This window comes from Humulus lupulus, chromosome 5, assembly GCF_963169125.1.
Source record: "Humulus lupulus chromosome 5, drHumLupu1.1, whole genome shotgun sequence".
Lineage (NCBI taxonomy): Eukaryota > Viridiplantae > Streptophyta > Magnoliopsida > Rosales > Cannabaceae > Humulus > Humulus lupulus.
The window spans coordinates 190,414,926-190,435,627 of record NC_084797.1 but is presented as its reverse complement, the minus strand read 5'-3'; the positions used below and the strand labels follow the sequence as shown (position 1 = coordinate 190,435,627).

The 20,702-nt window shown below is 40.9% G+C and overlaps 1 protein-coding gene across 1 annotated transcript; it reads left to right on the top strand.

Annotated features, from left to right (window-relative positions):
• The first annotated feature begins 15,223 nt into the window (after positions 1-15,223).
• LOC133833891 (pollen-specific leucine-rich repeat extensin-like protein 3) lies at positions 15,224-18,313 on the top strand. Its single transcript, XM_062263494.1, has 2 exons — positions 15,224-17,067; positions 17,485-18,313. The coding sequence occupies exons 1-2, from the start codon at positions 15,872-15,874 to the stop codon at positions 18,311-18,313; spliced, it is 2,025 nt and encodes a 674-aa protein (XP_062119478.1). The 5' UTR covers positions 15,224-15,871.
• Positions 18,314-20,702: the final 2,389 nt, after the last annotated feature.

Genomic DNA, 20,702 nt, shown 5'->3' with positions numbered 1-20,702 from the left:
CCTCCCGAAAGCTCAGGTTGTATTTCCAATCCCACTCAATACACGTCATGACCGATCAGCCTCTAAGGCAGGTTTTGCAAAAACCTGAAGCATCAGGACGCTTGTTAAAGTGGGCTATCAAACTCAGTCAGTTTGATATTTTGTACACCCCACGGACTGCTATAAAAAGTCAGGCCCTGGCCAATTTTGTGGCCGAATGCACAGGATTCAGGGAGGATCTTGTGGAAGACTCACCCCAGGTCACCTTGACCCAGACGTCGTGGAAGATCTTCGTGGATGGCTCATCCAATGAGAACGGCTCCGGTGCTGGAATCATTTTGATATCCCTTGAGGGACATAGATTCCACTCGGCGCTGAGATTCGGATTCAAGGCCTCCAACAACGAGGCCAAATACGAAGCTTTGCTGGCCGGGCTAAGAATAGCCCAGGTGTTAAAGGCGAGCTCCGTTCAATGCTTCAGTGACTCCCAGCTCGTGGTAAACCAGGTGCTAGGCGAATATCAGGCACGAGGAACCAAGATGGCTGCTTACCTGGCAAAGGTAAAAGTCGAACTGTCCGCATTTGGGCGAGGCTCAATTGAGCAGATACCTCAGGAGCAGAATGTTAACGGAGACGCTCTTGCCAAGCTCGCCACCTTCGCGGAGACGGAGGCTTTGGGGTTAGTACTGGTAGAGTTCTTGGAGAAACCAAGTATAGAAGAAGTCGATGCGGAGGTCGAGATGATCGACGCCAGGCCGACCTGGATGACCCTCATCCTTGAGTATCTCACCGAAGGGAAGCTACCTGAGGGGCGTAGTGATGCGCGGTGGGTACTGTACCAGGCCCCAAGGTATACGGTGGTAGACGGGGTGCTATATTGACATGGGCACTCCCTACCTCTCCTACGGTGTGTTCTACCAGGCGAAGCAAAGGCCATCCTGCAGGAAGTGCATAAGGGTTTTTGCGGGGATCACGCTGGGGGGCAAAGCCTGGCCCTAAAAGTTTTAAGGCAAGGGTATTACTGGCCCACTCTATCAAAGGAATTGATCTCGTATGTCTAGAAGTGCAACAAGTGCCAGCGATTTGCCACAGTTGCCCGAGCTCCCCCATTCGCGCTGAAGATGATCTCTTCCCCATGGCCATTTGTGGTCTGGGGAATCGACTTGGTTGGCGCCCTCCCTACTGGAAAGGGCGGGGTCCGATATGTTGTGGTGGCCATCGACTACTTTACGAAGTGGGCTGAGGCAGAACCTTTGGCAACAATAACTTCCAAAAAAGTTCTCGATTTCGTGGTTAAGAGCATTATCTGCCGATTCGGGCTGCCCAAGAAAATCATTTCCGAAAACGGGACTCTGTTCGACAGCGACCTATTCACCGAATTTTGTGAAAGGTACGGGATTGTGAAAAGCTTCTCGTTCGTGGCCTATCCTCAGGAAAATGGCCAGGTCAAGGCCGTCAATAAGACCCTAAAGGCGAGCCTTAAGAATAGACTAGATGAAGCCAAGGGGGTCTGGCCAGAACAGCTTCCCCAGGTTCTGTGGGCATACCGGACCTCGCATCGGACTCCTACGGGTCATACTCCTTTCTCCCTGACTTTTGGGAGTGAGGCAGTCCTCCCTGTGGAGATTAAGGTACCTTCGCATAGAATCTAGGCATATGACCAGGACCGCAACCACGAACTACTTTGTGCTTCCCTTGACTTGGTTGATGAAAGACGAGAAGATTCGCAACTTCAGCTCGCACATTACCAGAAAAAAATTACTCATTATTTCAACTCAAAAGTCAAAAAGCGCGGCTTTAGCATTGGCGGCCTGGTCCTCAGGAGAGTTTTCTTAGCTGGTAAGGATCCCAAAGATGGCGTATTGGGACCGAACTGGGAAGGGCCATATCAAATCATCGTGGTCATTAAAGAAGGAACTTACAAATTAGCTTGGCTCAATGGAGGGGCAGTCCCACGAACTTGGAACGCCATCCATTTGAAGAGATATTATCAATGACACCCTTGTAAGGCCTAAAGGCCATTTTTTATGTATTGAGCAATGAGAATTAACTTTTTGTTCATGATTGAATATATTTGCAAGTGAAATCTAAAGTAACCACGAAAGACCCTTTCCTAGTTACTTGGGGGGCATATGGTGCCTGGATATAACCAGGTCGCCTTAAAGGCTTAGAAGTTAATTCAAATCGATTGATCGTTGTTTTTCTTAAAAAACACGAGATATTGATAAAAGATTAACGCGAACTAAGCTCTACCCTGGATATAACCAGGTCATAAAACTTAGAAGTTAATTCAAATTGATTGATCATTGTTTTTCTTAAAGAGCACGAGATATTGATAAAAATTAACGCGAACTAAGTTTTCAAACTAAGGTCCTGGACATAACCAGGTCATAAAACTTAGAAGTTAATTCAAATTGATTGATCGTTATTTTTCTTAAAGAGCACGAGATATTGATAAAAATTAACGCGAACTAAGTTTTCAAACTAAGGTCCTGGACATAACCAGGTCATAAAGCTTGGAGGTTAATTTAAATTGATTAATCGGTGTTTTTCTTAAAAAGCACAAAATATTAGTAAAAAATTAACACGAACTAAGTTTTTCAAAGCAGTGACCAAAATGCGTAGAGGCAAAAGGAAATAAACCAATTAAAAGTAAAAATTGATAAAACCAATTGTCTCGAGGTGGAAAAACCTCATGCAAAGTTACACAAAAAAAGTGATAATAATAAAATAGTGGGTGCGAAAAAGAAAGGCCCTAGGCTCCACCGGGCTGCCCCGTGGAGGTCGCTGTCTCACCCTCCTGCTTGGCCATGGTGGATGCCTCCCCGGTCTCAGAAGGTGTCTCTTGCTGGAGGCGAGCTTTGAACCCTTCCTGGAAGACTTCCCAGTCCGCTCCTAAGAAGGTGAAGTCGCCGTCCGAGTTATAGACCCAGCAGTGGTAGAGCATGTCCTCCATGGCGGAGCTGGAAGCTGTCTTCTCCGTTTCCAAGGTGGCCTTAGCCTCCTTGGACCCCATCTTCGCAGAGTCTAGCTCGATCAGTGCGGCAGCAAGGGTGGCTTTGGTGGCCTCGGCCTCTTGAAGCTTAGGACAGGCTTCTTCCAGCTCGGCCTGTACGGCCGCCAAAGCATCCTTGGCTTCTTTTTTCTTTTGTTGGGCCGTTTGCAGGGCACCCAAGGAAGTTTGATGGGCGGCCAAAACCGTCTGATGCTCGCCCCTCATCTCCTCGAGCCGGGCCCTGGACCTGGATATGCTCCGGTGAAGGGCCAAGACACTCTCCAAAAACAGAGAGGCAACTGCCTTAGGAAAAAAAAAAAGAGGAGAAACAGGGCAAGGCATGATAATCAAAGATCATAAAAGGGTAAAGTCAGCTTACCGTTAGGGCCATTACCAACGAAGAATCCATTACACCCTCCGGGCTCCTTGTATCAATGGTCCGCAGGTCTCTCTCAGTGGCGCGGTAGAAGTGGTCGACGGCGTAGCTTGCCGTCTCATACACCGTCCCCCGAAAGACGTCTGGAATCTTCTCCAGGGCCTGGGGGTCCACTGGGATGTGCACCTCGGGGGCCGCGGTTGCCGAGGCCCCGAGCTCCGCCCCTGTGTCCCGAAAAAAGGCCGGAGCTCATGGAGGGGGTGGAGGCATGTTCTCCACTGCAGCAGGAGGTGCAGTTTCCTTGGCTTGGGCAACTGGGGTCTGGTCTTTCCCCTTTGCAGGGGACTTGATTGGGGCCCCAGCGACTTTCTTCTCCACCCGGAGCTTCTTCATTTTGGGCCCAGAGGCCCCAGCTGAGGAGTTCCCTCCAGCGAACATAGCTCGCAGATCTCTGCTCCCGAGCTGAGACATCTCCTCTGGCAAAACAAAGACAACATTAATATACAAGTAAGCATTCATGCAAAAACAAAAATAAGGGGGAAAAAAGCGAAACTCAAGTATATATACTAAAAGGAATCCTACCCCCCGAGCTAGAAGAGGAATCTATGGTCACGGCCATCGGCCCCGGAGCTTCTGCGGGGGAATCTAAGACAATTACTTCTCGAGCTGGCGCGGGTTCTGGGTCCGAGACTGGCTCAAGATTAGACTCTTCTACGTATTTCCTAAGACCCGGAGCTACAGTACCCTCCTGGAGTGATGGCCATGATCGAAGGTTGGTCCCATACTCCTCAAATAAGGCTGACCTAAAGGCTAGGGTGTTGTCTACGACTATGGTTCCCCTAGGGCGGCTATTTTTGTAATCCAACAGGAGCCGGTCGACGCAATGGAGCAGGGTTATATCAAGGTCTGGGTCACTTCGATGGCGTTGGACGAGCTGTTTGGGATTGAACCTAGCTAGCTGGGGGATCTGCAGTGGCCCTATCTAAGTTCCTAAACAGATATGGGTTACCTTGGCCGGAGGGACCTGCAGCTGCTCCGGACCGGATCCTCTCCTCGTCCGTTCTTTGGGCGACCTCCAGCGCCCGCTTCCTCCGCACGAGGGGCACCTCGTCCTCCTCGTCCTCATCCCCCGAGGCCTCCTCCTCAGGGATGGCCCTCATCTCACGAGCCTGGGGAGGCACCCGAGGTCTCCTCAGGTTCAAAGTCTGGCCTGGAGAGATCAGCTAGCATGCCAGCATCGTCTCGTCTGTCACGAGCTGGTGATAGTCCTTTTCACTGGGGGGCATGCCCGCCAGTGTCTCGTACTGACTCCCGAGGATCACAGACTTGTCTGTCCTCGCAAAAATGGCTGCAGAATTATTCTATGTCAGAAATGGATAATGGGGGGAGCTAACCGATACTTAACTTACGAGCTAAGGATGAAAGGTACTTACGAGGACGGTTGAAGTAGTGCGGGTCGCAGTTGCGAAACCCCTTGGACATAAAGAACTGGTCTTTGAAGTCGTTGGGGTGGCTAGGCAGCTCGATGACTGCAGCCGTATTTGGAAACTGGGTCAAGTAATAGAACCCGTCGCCTTGCCCCCGCTGCTCCGGGCTGGCCTTAAGGCAGAAAAAATATAGGATATCTGCTAGAGTGGGGACCTCCCACTCCTGTTTCAAGAACAGATATCTCAACCCCGCCAACAAATGATAGGAGTTGGGGGGGAGCTGGAAAGGAGCCAACCTCACGTAGTTGAGGAAGTCGGTGAAATATTGATCCAGCGGGAGGAAAGCCCCAGCCTTGAAGTGCTTGTCGCTTCAGGCCGCGAACTCCTCGTCGAGCAGCGCGCAGCTCCGCTCACCTTCTGCGGGAGGTCGGGCAATCAGAGCGCCCCTCCCCAGTTCGATGTTGTGGGAAAGGAATATCTTATTCACTTTCCCCTAGTCAGTGATCTTCGAGACGATCCTCTTGGCCTCAAAGAAAGCGTCGGGCGCCACCTCGAGCTCTTGCTCCACGGCCGGCCCGAAGAGAGGAATTGGGGAGTTTGTCATCACCTCTTTTCCTTTGGATTGTTGGGAAGACGAGCTGCCTGCGATCCTCTTAGGAGCGTTCTTCTTGGGTCCCATCTGGTCGCCTAGCGAAAAAAAGAAGAAATTTCAGAAAAGGCGACCTAAGCATAAGGGAGAATCAAAAGAGGTGTTTCCTTTGCACGAGCTGAGGTAATCTCAGCCCGTGGAGAGTGAGACCACGCGGTTCTATGAACACGCGCCTGTGCTCCCAACAGATCCCTGATTACTCGAAATTCGTGTGTCAGGAGGGTCAGGATAAAAATTTTCCTTGGAAGGAAAGTTTCAGTAGGCAAGAGGTACAAAACCGCCTGTGAGGCGTGTCCCCTAAGCTACCTGGTTTTGCACCCAAAGTACTGGATATTTTAAACAAGCATACCGAAAATCCTACCCAGAAGAATTCCCCAGAAAATGCACCCTATAAGCCATGCTCCTTAATGGTTTTCTTCTACAGTCGATGCCCTAAAGTAAAACCTACACCCTTCAAACCCACAGAATATTGCATGCAGATACAGTTACCTAGGCTACAATGAAAAGGAGATTTAAAACATACACAGTCAGAGAACTTACGAAATAGTTTGCTATGGGGGGGATGAAGGGGTCGTCTGGGTTGGGGCCTCGACGAAATGACTGGTTCCAAAACCTCAATGGAACCCTTGCGCCTGACCTTCTAGAGTGCTGGGAACGGTGGCTGGAAAGAAGAGGGTTTTTCTTTTGAGGATGAGAAGAGAGAAGAAAATGGAAAGTTCAGAAAATTTTCAAATAAACGGGTGGCCCATGCGTAAGGTGGCCACCCCTTTTATATACGTGAAAGGCCACGTGAGGAGGACCGTTGGATTGCCCTGATGTAGGATCCAAGACTCTCTACACGAAAGGCGAAATGACGGCTGAGTATAGGCTAGGCCATTTAATGCGGTTCTCGGAAGACGTACCATCACCAACCACGATGTTCCACGTATTTGGCACCTGCGTAAAAGGTGGAATATGGAGAGTTCATGGAGAAGCAAAAAAGCCCCTACTGTGACCCTACATGACGTCGTGTACCACGAGCAAGGGCTTGGGGGGCAAATGTACGCCCTAATTTTCCAACGGGCTATTAGCGAGCTGAGATATGGCCTAATTATATCAGCCACGTGGATCCCCCATGACCGGAGCTGTTGTTGTCAGGTCCTACCTCGAGGTATCAAGAGGTTCGCCAAGATTACTTAAGGACCGAGGCAGGTCTGTGAAGGCCACAGGTCGAGGAGGCATCCAGCTCGTGGTACGAGCTGGAGTTGGAAGCTATGACCTCTTATAAAGTCAACCACGCAAGGTAAACGTGCATATATCAGACATCACATGTCTGATATATCCCTGACTTCTCGGACACGCAGCGTGAAAGTGCGTATTCAGACACCCACGATTGGGTTGGGCCATGCGGCCCATTATCCCCCTTGCCTATTGATTAGACCACACTTCATTTGTCAGGATTTAGGAATTAATCATGAATGTCACAGAGTTGACATGATAGGTAAGAAGGTCATGGGATGACCCCCCCTTACCAACTCCCAGGTGCCCTCTTCTATAAATATGGAGACCCTGGGAGTTGCAAAGGGTTGGATTCTATTATGTAAGGAAATACCCTGTAAAAGAATACCAGGCATATAGCAATAATATTGGCTGGTGGAGTAGAAGGATTTTAACCTTTGAACCACCTAAAAAACGTAATTGTGTCACCAGTTCATTTAAAGATCATTCATTTATTTCGGTTCATTGTTAAGCACTAATCCCTTCTTCTTATTTTCTTAATTACCTGTTGGCGAAGAACCGCGTCAACAATATGATAAAATAATTTCAAGCATATTATTATTACTATTATGCTCATAATAATAATAATAATAATTTTTTATTAAATAAATAACTTAACTCGAGCCGTTATTTATTCACTTGACATTATCCTCATGTTGTGATTCCACAAAAACTCAAACATGAGAGCCCATGAATTTTATTTCCATTGGAAGTCATACATATCCAATATTCTATCAAAGGAAAAGAAAAGAAAAGAAAAAAAAATGACAAGGATGCACACAGTGGGAAAATTACGAAATTTCCCTTTCGGGAAAATGGATATTACAGGAGGACCCAGGACAAGTGCATGAGGGTCAACGTGTCTATAACAATGGGGAAAGGTAGCCCCACACTGTTAACAATCTCGGTAAAATAATTTCGGTACTATTGCCTATTCCTAAATAATTAGGCCATATCTCAGCTCGCTAATAGCCTGTTGGAAAATTAGGCCCATTTCGGCTTGGGGGGAAAATGAGGGGCATAAGTTAAAGTTGGTGGCGATTTACCTTGCCTCAAAATGATTGCTGCATGAGCACCGGTGTTAGGCTGCCTCCCCTTGAGAAGGGCTTCCAATTCTTCGAATTCAACCTTCTCCGCCTGACAAGCCTGCTCTTTCTTCACCTTGTCCGCGTTTGCCTTGGCCCACAACCTCCACTGCTTCGATGTGGATGGGGGCCAGCTCCTCCCTCAGGGCGGGATCCCTCTCGCATTGTAGCCCCTGGAAGCTGGGAGCATCTATCGACTGGTTTGCAGCAATAAACCTGACCAACCAAAGATTCTTCATAGTTACGAAGCCCCCCCCCCCCCCCCCCGTCCATCTCCTCGGCACTCAAAGTGGCATAGAATTTTTTTTGCTCCAAGATCGATTCGCTGAGCCGGGTCTGAGCATATGGACTTGTAATCTAGGACTGTGAGTGTCCAATAAAAAAAAACTAAATGCTAGATAGAAAGTACAGAAGGAAAACTTACCCACATGCTGGAAGTCCAACACCAAAGTGGGGTTCTTCTCTCGGAGGAACTCGAATCCAGGGGGTGCTTCCATGTGCTGAACAAAGCCGTACTAATTCTGCGGGCTTTTAGTCTGTAAAATATGTCCCGTGTCTTGTCTTTGGAGTTGAGTTATGGCTCCAGCTTGTAGAAATACAACATTTCCGTGGGAGTGTGCGTCGGGATCTCCTTCGACGCACAGAATATGCGCCATCCCGCGAGCAATTTATATGTCTAGGGGAGAAGCTGGAAGGGTACGATCCCCACAAACTTGAGGAACCACACTAAGATATTGAGGAGCGGGAGAGTAGCTCTAGTGCTGATATGGCCTATGCTCCAGGCCCCGAACATGACCACGCCGGTATGGGCCTTCTCTTCCTTTCGGGCTAGTCGGTTGTAGAAAAGTCCCAGAGTTGACTCTACTCCAAGAGCTTTTTCCAATTGGTGTAACATTCGGTAATTCCAGAACTCATTCTTCTCCCTGTACATTTCTCATGTGTTTTCAGTGGGAAGTTTGGTCCCCTCCAGGACTATAGGGCTCGCCTGGAAAACATCCTCCGCATATAAATTCACACCGTGACTCATGATCAGGGACCTGGAAGAGACAAAGAAAACAAGAACCAAGCAGTTAGCACCAAAACCAAAGAAAACTTGTTGAGGTACAGGGGTTCTCCTAAAAATGCTTGGAGAAGTCCCCTCCGGACCTAGATCTGGGACCAATAGAGATCCCAGGATCTTAAGTCAGGAACTAAAAGCCAAAGGTTTTTCTAACTCATCCCAAACAGTCTTGAGGCGTCTGAATTGATCCTGGACAAGAAGACTAATATGAGTTAACACCTAGAAAATCTACGATTAAGGTCTACCACTATCCTACCTAGAACCACCCTACATAGTGGTCACTGCCCTAATAGTTTTATGATCGCAGGAATAACATGACAATAAAAACAACTAAAAAGGAACAAAAGGAGGAGAAAATGACTAGAAAACTTACTATGAGGTACTGGATTTGAGATTCGTAAAGTTTTAGGCGACAAAGTCGGTAGAATCTCAGTCTTAAATCTGAGAATATGATGTAGCAGTTCATCTGCTTGTTGAACCGGGATAGAGTTGTTGCTGGTTGAATGGAAAAAGGTCTCGTTGGAAATAGGTGGACTCGAAGGTGTATCAATCGCCGGAGAATCTCATCAGCAATGGTGGACATATGAAGCTCTCTTTGTTCTCTAGTTTGAATGTATGGGATGAGTAATGTTTGGTAATGAGCTTATTGAGGTATTTATAAAGTAAAAATCCACTATTTGATCCAACTGTCCACAATAGGGATCCCAAGATTATCCCCATCCGACGGTCTCAGATGATGCAGGGGCATTGATTGCCCTAATCGAACACTAAATCGTGGATTCATCAATCCAAGATCCGCATCTACCTCATCCAATGATCAATTTTAAAAATCTCAAGAATATCCTCCATCCAACTGTTTCGAATGGTGTAGGAGCATTAAACAACCCACTCGAGTACCCAATAAACCTTTTTCGTACAGATGGGACTTCTCGAGAATTACGCTAGCACCCATTGGTCACCTTGGCAATCAAAAGATTTCTTCCAGATCTTTAGGGTGCGAGTGGCGCAGACACACCATCAACCTGGAGATACGTGTCTAAGACGTTGGAAATTTGAAAGGATGGGGATCACCCAAATGTCCCCCAAGTAAATGAACCCGACTCCTGGTAAACGAACCGAGATATTTGAGATTGATTTGGGAGAGTGAGGCAAGTCTCTACCATGCAAACACAGATGAAGAATTGGGGGGTAAATGTTATCCCTGTTTTCCACCCGTAACTCGTGGCATGACCCAATGGGTCTATGGGCCCTCTTAAAAGGTTCAAACCCATCCTGAGCCGAATGAATGGGGAAGGAAGAAACCCTGATAGCCCAAACACTATCGAGCCCAACAACATTAAATGGTCGTGGGTATAATGAAGGAACAGGGACTATATGCAGGCCCAACTCATCTCCTCGGCCACGACCAACCTACATCTTCCGAGATGCTAATTAAGGTGGCATACTAACTGTTCACTGGAGTAGGACCTTATTAAGGATCCAGGGGAGATCTCCCCCACCACATGTCAACTTGGCAAATGAACTTGGGTCCTGGTGAACGAACCAAAACTCTGGTAAATGAACTAGGATATTAGTAAACAAACCTGGACCAGACTTCTAGATAGGGCAAGCCTAGTTTTCCCTGATGTTGATCTATCCCCACGAAATCTGGTAGTTGGTCTCCTCAACTAACCTATAGAAGAGGGTACACATGGAATGTACACTGTTCCTAGGAAACAATACTGCCACTACTCTGACATATCCTGTCCTTAGGATCCCCTTAGAAGCTCATGTGAACCAGTCCGTGCTAACGTACAATGGACAGCTGTAAGGCTTGGCCACGCCTAAGCCAGCTTAATGGGCCTAGATTAACAACATCTAATTATGTTACATTCTTTGTATCATGGCTCCATTAGCGAGCAAATTGTAATTACATCCCTATTGGGCCCGGATTAGTCCGGCCTAAGGTGCTTGACTGCCTATAAATAGGGCTAGTTGTGCACTATAGCAGGGATCCCATATTTTCTCTTGTAAGCAAATACTCAGCTAAAACTTGTAGAAAACTCCATTATCATAAGTCTCTAAAGCCTAATACCATTGACTCGTGGACTAATGCTCTTTAACGCCCAAACAACGTAAAAACTCTGATTGTTCATCCCTAATTCTTTCTTTTTAGCTATTACTTCTTAATATATTTCTAGTTTTCAAAATCTCGGTAAACAGGTAGTTACCTGTATCCATGTTGGTTTGAGAGGTTTTGCCACCAAAAATTAAGATTGGGGGTTTAAGTGTAGTAAAATGTAAAGTTTGGGGGGTTTTGTCGCCAATTACTCATAAAAAGGCATATATATTTGGAAATGTTAAACTCCCATATTTTAGTAAAAATGTAAAAATAAAAAAGCCATATTTTGTGTAATTTCCTCTGAAAAAAGGAAGGGAGGGCCCAGAGAAACTCAGCATGTTTTTAGTTAAAAAAAAAAGAGATTTTTATTTAAAATACTAATTTTCGTTGAAACATATTTTTTTACGGTCAAACATATTTTCTTTTCAATTTTACGATTTTAAGGAATTTTTTTTTTATTTTTACGGTTTTGTCTTCTTCTTTTTTGTTTTGTTTTCAAGTTTTGTTTTTATGTTTTTTTTGTTGATGCTTAGTTGGTCCAGTGAGTTATTTTCAAGTTGCTTTCAAGTTACTTTTTAGTTTTTTTTTTCCCTAAAATTCATATTTTCATAATTATGAAATTTTGAAAATCGTATTTTTGAAAACTTGAGTGCGTATTTTTGAAAAAAAAAAATAACCGTGAAAAAGTAAAACAAAAAACAAAAAAAAAGTGTATTTAAAAAAAAATCTAAAAAAAAGTATGTACAGCCCAGCCTGCCCAAGTGGGGCAGACTCCATGAGCGACTTGCCTAGGTAGGCAAGCTACTCTCAAAAGCTTCCAGGCGGGCGCACTGCTACTTTTTTGGGCTGGGCGGGCTGCTTCTCCAAAGCTCCAACCAGGCGGGCTATTCTCTTACCAGGAGAGTTGGGCTCACCACTTCTTAGGCGGGCTCCAATCCATCTTTTTAGAGTTAGTTTTTCATAATCGCCACTTTTTGAGTTTTTTTTCCCATACTTTTAGCTCTAAACAATGATTTTCTCCAAGTTAACAAAGGAATTTTTTCCCCTCCACACCAAGAATTTCTTTTAGCATGATAAACTCATAAAATAGCTTTCAAGAGACCAAGTAAAAGGAGGTTTGCTCTTCAAAGATTCATTAAAGTTCTCCAAAACTTCTCCAAAATTCTAGATTTATATAATTTCATTCAAACTACACTTAAGAATTCAAGCATCAATTATTCATCAAGAATTAAGCAAAGAGTGAAGAAAAGCACGAAGAAAATCAAGAACTCACCTTTCAAGGATTTGCTTCAAAGTTTCAAGGTGGTCAAATAAAAAGAACAAAAGAATGGATCACCTAAAGTGGAAGTAAATAACAAATATAAGAATTCCTACTTCTACTATGTCTAGGAATAGACTTTTAAATTTAAATTATATATTTTTAAATTTAAATAGTCAAAGGACTATAGCTCTACTTCAGAAGCTCCAATCTACAACTGATTTGTTTCAAGATTTTCTTCTACACCAACTTTATATTAATAAAGCTCTCCAAGAAGACCTACTTGTAAAGCTTTAGACTCTATAAATAAACTCAAAAGGTAAAGCAATTGTTATGTGATAAAAATCATATTTACACACGTGGCATGGCATGGCATGGATGAGTCAGCAACATTATTCAAGATATTTGCATGTATTGTTTTATTAATATTTTTGTAATATAAATTCAAATAAGTCTATATTTTAATTTAGATGATTGTTATATTGTAAAAAATGAGAAGACATATCCCAAATTACCAAGTAATGTTCCACTAAATAAAGTTAAAGTTCATTTGTAAATGAGACTTTAATTTTAATATTCTAGAGAATAAACTATTATAATCACTTTTCTCTACAGTGAAAACAGTGGACGTAGGTTCGAGATTATAGTTGAACTACTATAAATTCTTTCTATTTTTGATTTATTTTTTACAAATTCTATTTCAATCTTATTTTCATATCTTAGGAGTTTGTGAATTGACAATTTCACATGTCAATCTCTATTATATTCTAAAAACTTTATTAATACACTTAAATTCTTTTTTACAAGTAATTAAACTTGGTTCATAATACTGGGTTGGTCTCTTGATCAGACTTTTACTATACGAAGTCATGAGAAAATATATCAAATAAAAATGAATGACATTTTATTATTAATTGAAATGTTTTGTGGTTGGGGTACTTCGACCATGTTTTGGGTTTGTTTTAGTTTATTAGTCTCTTTTATATTTTTGTAGGGATTATACCATTCTAGATCCTTCTGCTTTGTAAAAATATTAGTTTGGGCACTACATTTTTAGAAATTTCATTTTGCATTTTGTGTTTAGTAAAAGTACTAATTTAGACACTGTATTTTGTAAAAGATTAAAATTAGGACCCTAAACCCAAAATATTTTTTAATATGATTGAAATACCATAACTTATAATACAGATTATATCAATTTAGACCTTGTATTTTGTAAAATATTAAAATTAAGTCTCTAAAACCAATTTTGGTCGAAATATATTTTAATATTGCCAAAATGCCCTTACATTTATGAATTAATTAAAAACAAAAATAATTTAATACTCAAATTAAAATAAAATAAATGTTTCTAATTATTAAAAATCTATTTAAAATAAAAAATTAATTAAAATTTACATTTAAATTAATAAAAAATTATTGTAAATTATTATTCTTTTTATAATTTTTATTTTATTTTTCTTTACGAGATTCTTCATTAAGGGTAGGTATCCCGAGATGAACACCTAATTATGAACAAAAATTAAGAAAAAATTATTAATATGTAATAAACGAAAACAATTTTGATGAGCTATATTTACACCCCCGTAAAGTTAGAATTACACTCCATATATTACCTATTTATTTCTTTTTATTAATTTAAATCTATGTTTTAATTACATTATTTATTTTAAAAATATATTTTTAATAATTAGAAATATTTATTTGTCTTATTTTGAGTATTAATTTTTTTAATTAATTAATTCATTCATAAATACAATGGTATTTTGGTCATATTAAAATTTATTTTGGCCAAAATTAGTTTTTCGGTCCTAATTTTAACATTTTAGAAAACATAGCAAAATTGTATAAATTTTTTATCATAACTAAATGTATTTTGGTTATATTAAAAATATCTTAGATTTAGAGTCCTAATTGTAACATTTTATAAAACACAGGCACAAACTGATACTTTTACAAACTGCAGAATCTAAAATCTAAAATAGTATAATTTTTTTTTAACTATAAGGTATGATATGGTAGTTGGTGAGCTTGTGGGTTGAAGAAATAATTTGTCAGCTTGGTTCTTGATGGATTTGGCAGCTTGGTTATTTATTCTGTTGGCCTATTGCTATGATAGAGTTGGTTTCCTATGTGGCTTATTTTTTCATCAATTTTGTTCTGTTGTAGAAATATAGTCAAAACTGTATTGTTTCATCAATTTTTGCTTCTGCTGTAGAAATCTACTTAAAGATACTTCTTTTTCTTTTTTGTTTCTCATAGGGAAAATATGATGGGGTGATTTAGCATCATATACAATTAAGTCCTTGACTAGCAAAATTTTGAGAAATCATTTTCACAACTTTCTATTGCTACATACGTCAGTGATAAAAGAATGGTATTAGCATAATTGCCTTTGAATTTATTGAGATTAATAAAATAGTTTTTGAATTTTTTTTCTTAGTTATTAAGTCTCTAAATTTATAAATTGTAGCAATTAATTCTGTATTTTTAAATTTGTATTAAATCTATTATTAAGTTGCATCTTGAATTGATTGCATATTTGTGTTATAGTCCTTTAACTTGCAACAATTAGCAAATATCCCCCCTCAAAAAAAATCATTTACAAATTTTTTATAAATTGAAGTTATTGCTAATTATATTAAATTCAAGAACTTAATTGCTAAAAAGAAAAGAAAAAAAAACAAAAATCACTTTAGCAATATGTAAAAACTTCATGTGGCAATCTTGCCAATAACTCATAAAAGAACTATATGTTGTAACTTGTTCTTTTTTATGGTAAAATACGAGTGCCTTATTGTTATTTTATATTTTCTTTTCTCCAATAAAGTATTTCTTTTACATAGTGCAAGCCTTTTGAAAATAGTTGTACAAATAGATATACATTCTCCAAGCAATACCTAGTGGGAGTAAAAACGTAGAAATAAATATCAATAATTATTTGGCTACTATATTATTGTCCATGAATTTTTTTTCAGTTATCAAATGTTTTTTTTGGTCATATATTAATAAAAGTAAATCCAAATTATGCACCCAATAGATCTCTCAATCACTAATTCCACGAGATCAATATGTGGTAGTTTTATTTCTCGTAAAATAGGAAAAATAAATATTGAGACTTTTTTTTTAAAAAAAAATTTATAGAAAATAAGTTTATAACAAGATGCGACTTCTCCTATCAACCTAACATAACAATTATATTTATATAAAATCCCTTGAAATAGAGTACGAAAAATAGGAAGAGATAAACTAATGAGATAATAATACACTAAAACTACAACAAAACAAACGAACCAAAAAACATCTCCAGAAGCACAGAAAGAAGAGAAGAAATAGTCATGGATGGTCTGTGCTTTGTCATTTACAAACCGTCAAATTGCAAATTTAGGGAAAGCCACCAAAATCCAAGCATTTCCATTCCCAAATCCTCCCTAAATTTAGAGCTCTTCTTCCAAAAAAAAAATAATAATAACAAACAAAAAACTGAAGAAAGAAGATAAAAGTTGAGGTGTAAAAGAATAAAAACCATTCATATAAAAGTTTAGAGAATTTGTTGCACAACCTCACAAACATCTCCTCTCCCACCTCAATATAACACCATCCTTGTTCACCTTCCTTTCCTTGACTCCTATAAGCAGCCTTGGGCCTATCCAAGGTGGCGGCGCTCTGCAATTTTCTCCCAAAATGCAGGCCTCAGGCTGCTTCTTTTTCTTCTTCATATTAATCTTCACTACCTTGTGTTCTTTCTCCTATGCTCTAACTGATGCTGAGGCATCCTTCATCGCTCGTCGCCAGTTGTTGACTTTCCAAGAGGGTGCAGATTTACGTGACGACTATGAACAAACCATTCATTTGATAGGCATTACTTTTCCCAACTCCAAGCTCAAACGTGCATACATTGCACTCCAAGCATGGAAGAAAGCTATCTACTCTGATCCACTTAATGTTACAGGGAATTGGGTTGGTCCAGACGTTTGTTCCTATACTGGAGTCTTTTGTTCACCCGCTTTGGATGACCCAAAACAGGAAGTTGTAGCTGGCATTGATCTCAACCATGGTGACATTGCTGGCTACCTTCCGGTGGAGCTTGGACTATTGACTGAAATAGCTTTGTTTCACATCAACTCAAACAGGTTTTGTGGGGTCATTCCTGAGAGCTTCTCCAGGCTCACACTTCTCTTTGAGCTTGATGTTAGTAACAACAGATTTGTGGGTCCTTTCCCAAAGGTTGTTATATCCATTCCCAACATCAAGTACCTTGATCTCAGATACAATGATTTTGAGGGAGTTGTGCCTAATGAGCTCTTTAACATGGATCTAGATGCTTTGTTCTTGAACAACAATCGGTTCACATCCACCATTCCTGAAACTCTTGGCAACTCTCCTGTATCTGTTTTGGTCATAGCCAATAACCATTTCTATGGATGCATTCCTAGCAGCATTGGGAAAATGGGGAATACTCTCAATGAGATTATTGTCTCCAACAATAAGCTTGCTGGATGTTTACCGACTGAGATTGGTAACCTGGGGAATCTCACAGTTTTGGATATTGGATCCAATTTCTTCAGTGGGATTTTGCCTAAAACCTTCAAATCCCTCCAGAAGGTGGAACAATTGAATCTATCACACAATATACTAACTGGGTTTGTTCAAGAGAACATTTGTCAGTTGCCCAATTTGGAGAGCTTGAAGTTCTCTTACAATTACTTCAATGGTGAGGCCCAAAAATGCAATCCAACTAAGAATAAAGGCATTGTGTTAGAAGACATAAGCAACTGCTTGCCAGATAGGCCAAAGCAGAAGACATCAAAAGAATGCCAACCAATTGTAAGCAAGCCAATAGATTGCAGCAAGGCAAGGTGCAGAGGACCATCTTCTCCGTCAGCTAACGATCCAAATAAACCATTACCTGTCCCAATTCCAAAGCCAACACCACAACCAGCAAAACAGGCACCTCCAACACCAAAAGAGTCACCGAAACCAACTCCAAATCCTCCCAAACAAAACCCAAAATCACGCCCTATGGGGCCTTCACCTCCAAAGCAAGTCCCTATCCCTCCGCAAACGCCTCAACCACCACCTGATCCCACAAAAAGATCTCCAATTGGCATACCGAGAAGTCCACCACCACAATCTGTTTCCTCTCCTCCACCACCAATTCGCTTGCCATCACCACCAACACCTGATCCATCTGATAGATTGCCTATTAACCAACCATACCATTCACCACCACCACAAGTACAATACTCTCCTCCACCACCACTTGACCCCACTAATCGATCTCCAGCCAATCCTAGTCACCCACCATCCCGACCAACAGTTTACTCTCCACCACCACCTACAGTTCACCCTCCCCCACCTCCACCAATCCAATCCCCACCACCACCAGTTTCTTCCCCACTTCCACCAGTGCAATCTCCACCACCTCCATTGTACTCCCCACCTCCACCAACCCAATCCCCACCACCTCTAGTGCACTCCCCACCTCCACCAGTCCATTCTCCACCACCTCCAATGTACTCCCCACCACCTCCTCCAGTTTACTCCCTGCCTCCACCAGTCCAATCTCCACCACCTCCTCAAATTTACTCCCCACCTCCACCAGTCCAATCTCCACCACCTCCACCTCCACTTTACTCCCCAACTCCACCACCACCAGTCCAATCTCCACCTCCCCCACCAGTCCAATCTCCACCACCACCACAACCACCAGTTCACTCTCCACCTCCACCAGTCAACTCTCCACCACCCCCACATGTCCAATCTCCACCTCCACAAATCCATTCTCCACCACCACAACCACCAGTTCACTCTCCACCTCCACCAGTCCACTCTCCACCACCCCTACCTGTCCAATCTCCACCTCCACCAATCCATTCTCCACCACCACCGATCTATTCTCCATCCCCACCACTAGTCTATTCTCCACCCCCACCACCAGTCCACTCTCCACCACCCCCACCACCAGTCCACTCACCACCTCCACCGCCTCCTTCCCCATCTCATTCGACTCCTCCTCATTCAACATACTCACCGCCACCACCACCCCCAGATGAGTTGATTCTACCACCAACCTTCGGGTTCCAGTACGCATCCCCACCGCCACCAATCTTCCAAGGCTACTAAACGGCGCAGCATAATTATCAAACAAATTGTCTGTTTTGTTTTTTATTTGCTAACGTATACAAGTTTTACAAAGCCTGCAACATACACCCACTTTTGTTAGTTCATAGTTTATCATATACAGAACAGAACATGAAGTGTAAATCTGCTTCATTCTTTCATGCAACAAACAACGCTATCATCCAATTTATTGTACTTCCAAGTGTTCATCTTTATGCTGCCATTTATCTTTATTAATATTTGTATATTTGCTTCTTAATGTAATAAGGTGGATCACGATTCATAGGTAATTCTAGTGTCAATGTTCATTTATTCAATTTCAAAGTTTAATCTTCTTTGGCTTTTCGGAAACCTGCATTCTGACTCCATCAGGAAAATAAATTTGATATATTTAGTAGAGTATGAAAACATAAATTGTTTGTTAAATTTAATAGACAATCTAGCTTCAATAATAATTTATTTGAAACTAGTTGGTGGTGTTGGTATTATTAGTATTCGCAAAAATGAGAACTTTTTCTTTGTTAATTAAATCCTTGAACCAGAAATGATATATCATTTTAACTGACTCTAGTTTAGACAAGAAAAACATAAAAGGTTAAAAATAAAGAGAGGGATAACAAAAAATATACATGCACCTCTGAAAATTTGGAAAAAAAATAAAACAACGATCTTGTATTGCTACTAATAATAATGAATATAAGAAAAAATGGATGAAAAGAAACACTTAGCAAACAATCAGCACATACAACACAAATCAATAAATTACATAGAAATAGAATTAAAAAGATAAAGTCTAATCTCAATCAGAGAAAGGAATCCCTTTAAACTCTGTAGATCATAATAGTTTCCTAGCTTTGCATGTTAAAAGTCATTACCGTATCTAGAATGCTCTAGAGTTCTAGAATGTTCTAGAATATACTAGGAAGAACATAGAACATTCTAGAAAGTTCTTGAAGAAACTTAGAAGTCATAATTGTATCTAGAATATTCTAGAATATACTATGAGAAACCTAGAATATTCTAGAAAGTTATTGAAGAAACTTAGAACTAATTAGACAATATATAGATAGCTCTAGAATCATTTAGAAAAAAGGTAGAAAGTAGTTAAATGAATTATAAAGTTTGAAAATTCTAGAAAAATTTAGATGTTTCCTTTGTAGCCTATACATACAAATGTAATGCGTGCCTAAAGACTAAGTGAGAAAATAATCCAAGTGTGTGAGATTATAAGAGTGTCTAAGATAGTCCATTTGTTCAAAATGTTCTAAGCTTGTATTACCTATTACTCTTCAATAATAATAAAAGTATTGTAATTTTTCTACTCTACAAGTGGTACCAGAGTAAGGTTTTCCAAGTTCGTGGAGCTTCTTGTTATCATGCACAATAAGTTTGTGAAGCTTACAAGTTTGGTTAAGCTTGTTTGGTAATTCTTTTGCTAAATCACGATGGGTGACACTCAAGTAATTGGCAGATCGAAGAAGCTCAACAACCAAAATTACAACACTTGGTCAACATTGATGGAGTCATACCTCCAAGGTCAAGATTTGTGGGAAGTCATTGGTGGCACTGAAGTAAACCTGCATGAATATGGTGGAGCTTTGAAGAAATGGCAAGAGATGACAATCAACTAGTATTTTAACAAGGTAAAATCTCTTTGTCATGACATCTTGGATTTAGAGCCTAGCTCTAAAATTCCAGAAGTAAGAATGAAAAGAATAATTATTCATGGGTTAAGACCTGAATATAGAAGTTTTGTTGCCACAATACAAGGTTGGCCAACCCAAACTTCTCTTGTCGAGTTTGAGAATTTGCTAGCCGACCAAGAATCTTTGGCTAAGAAAATTTCAGGAGTTTCACTAAAGAGTGAAGAAGATCAAGCACTCTTTAGCAACAAAAGACAAGGGCGACCGAGGCAACATAATAACATCGGAAGTAATGAAAATTCACATAAACAACAACAACAAAAAGCTCTCAATCAGGGGGAGCTCAAAAGAATCATGATAAGAGTAGTTGGATGAGTAAACAAAATAATTTTCGATGCTATAATTGGGGAAGAAAGGGGCACATTGCGAAGCATTGTTATTCAAAGAATCTTGTCGAAGGCAATGCAACTACCTCCAAAAAGATTATCAATGTTAGAGATATTTTTATTGTCTTAATGGAAAATAAGAATAATATTACAACTCTATGTAAAATTATACAAAAACACAATGATTGATTAAATAAAATTACAACTCAATACTTAAAATACAAATAGATGTAGAAAAGAAATAGATCAAGAGAATGATTAGAATTACAACTCTAAAACAAAAGATACAAATAAATATGTAAAGATAAAATAGAAGAATAGAATATAAAAGCAATGGTAGAAGAAATAACAAGAACAATAAAG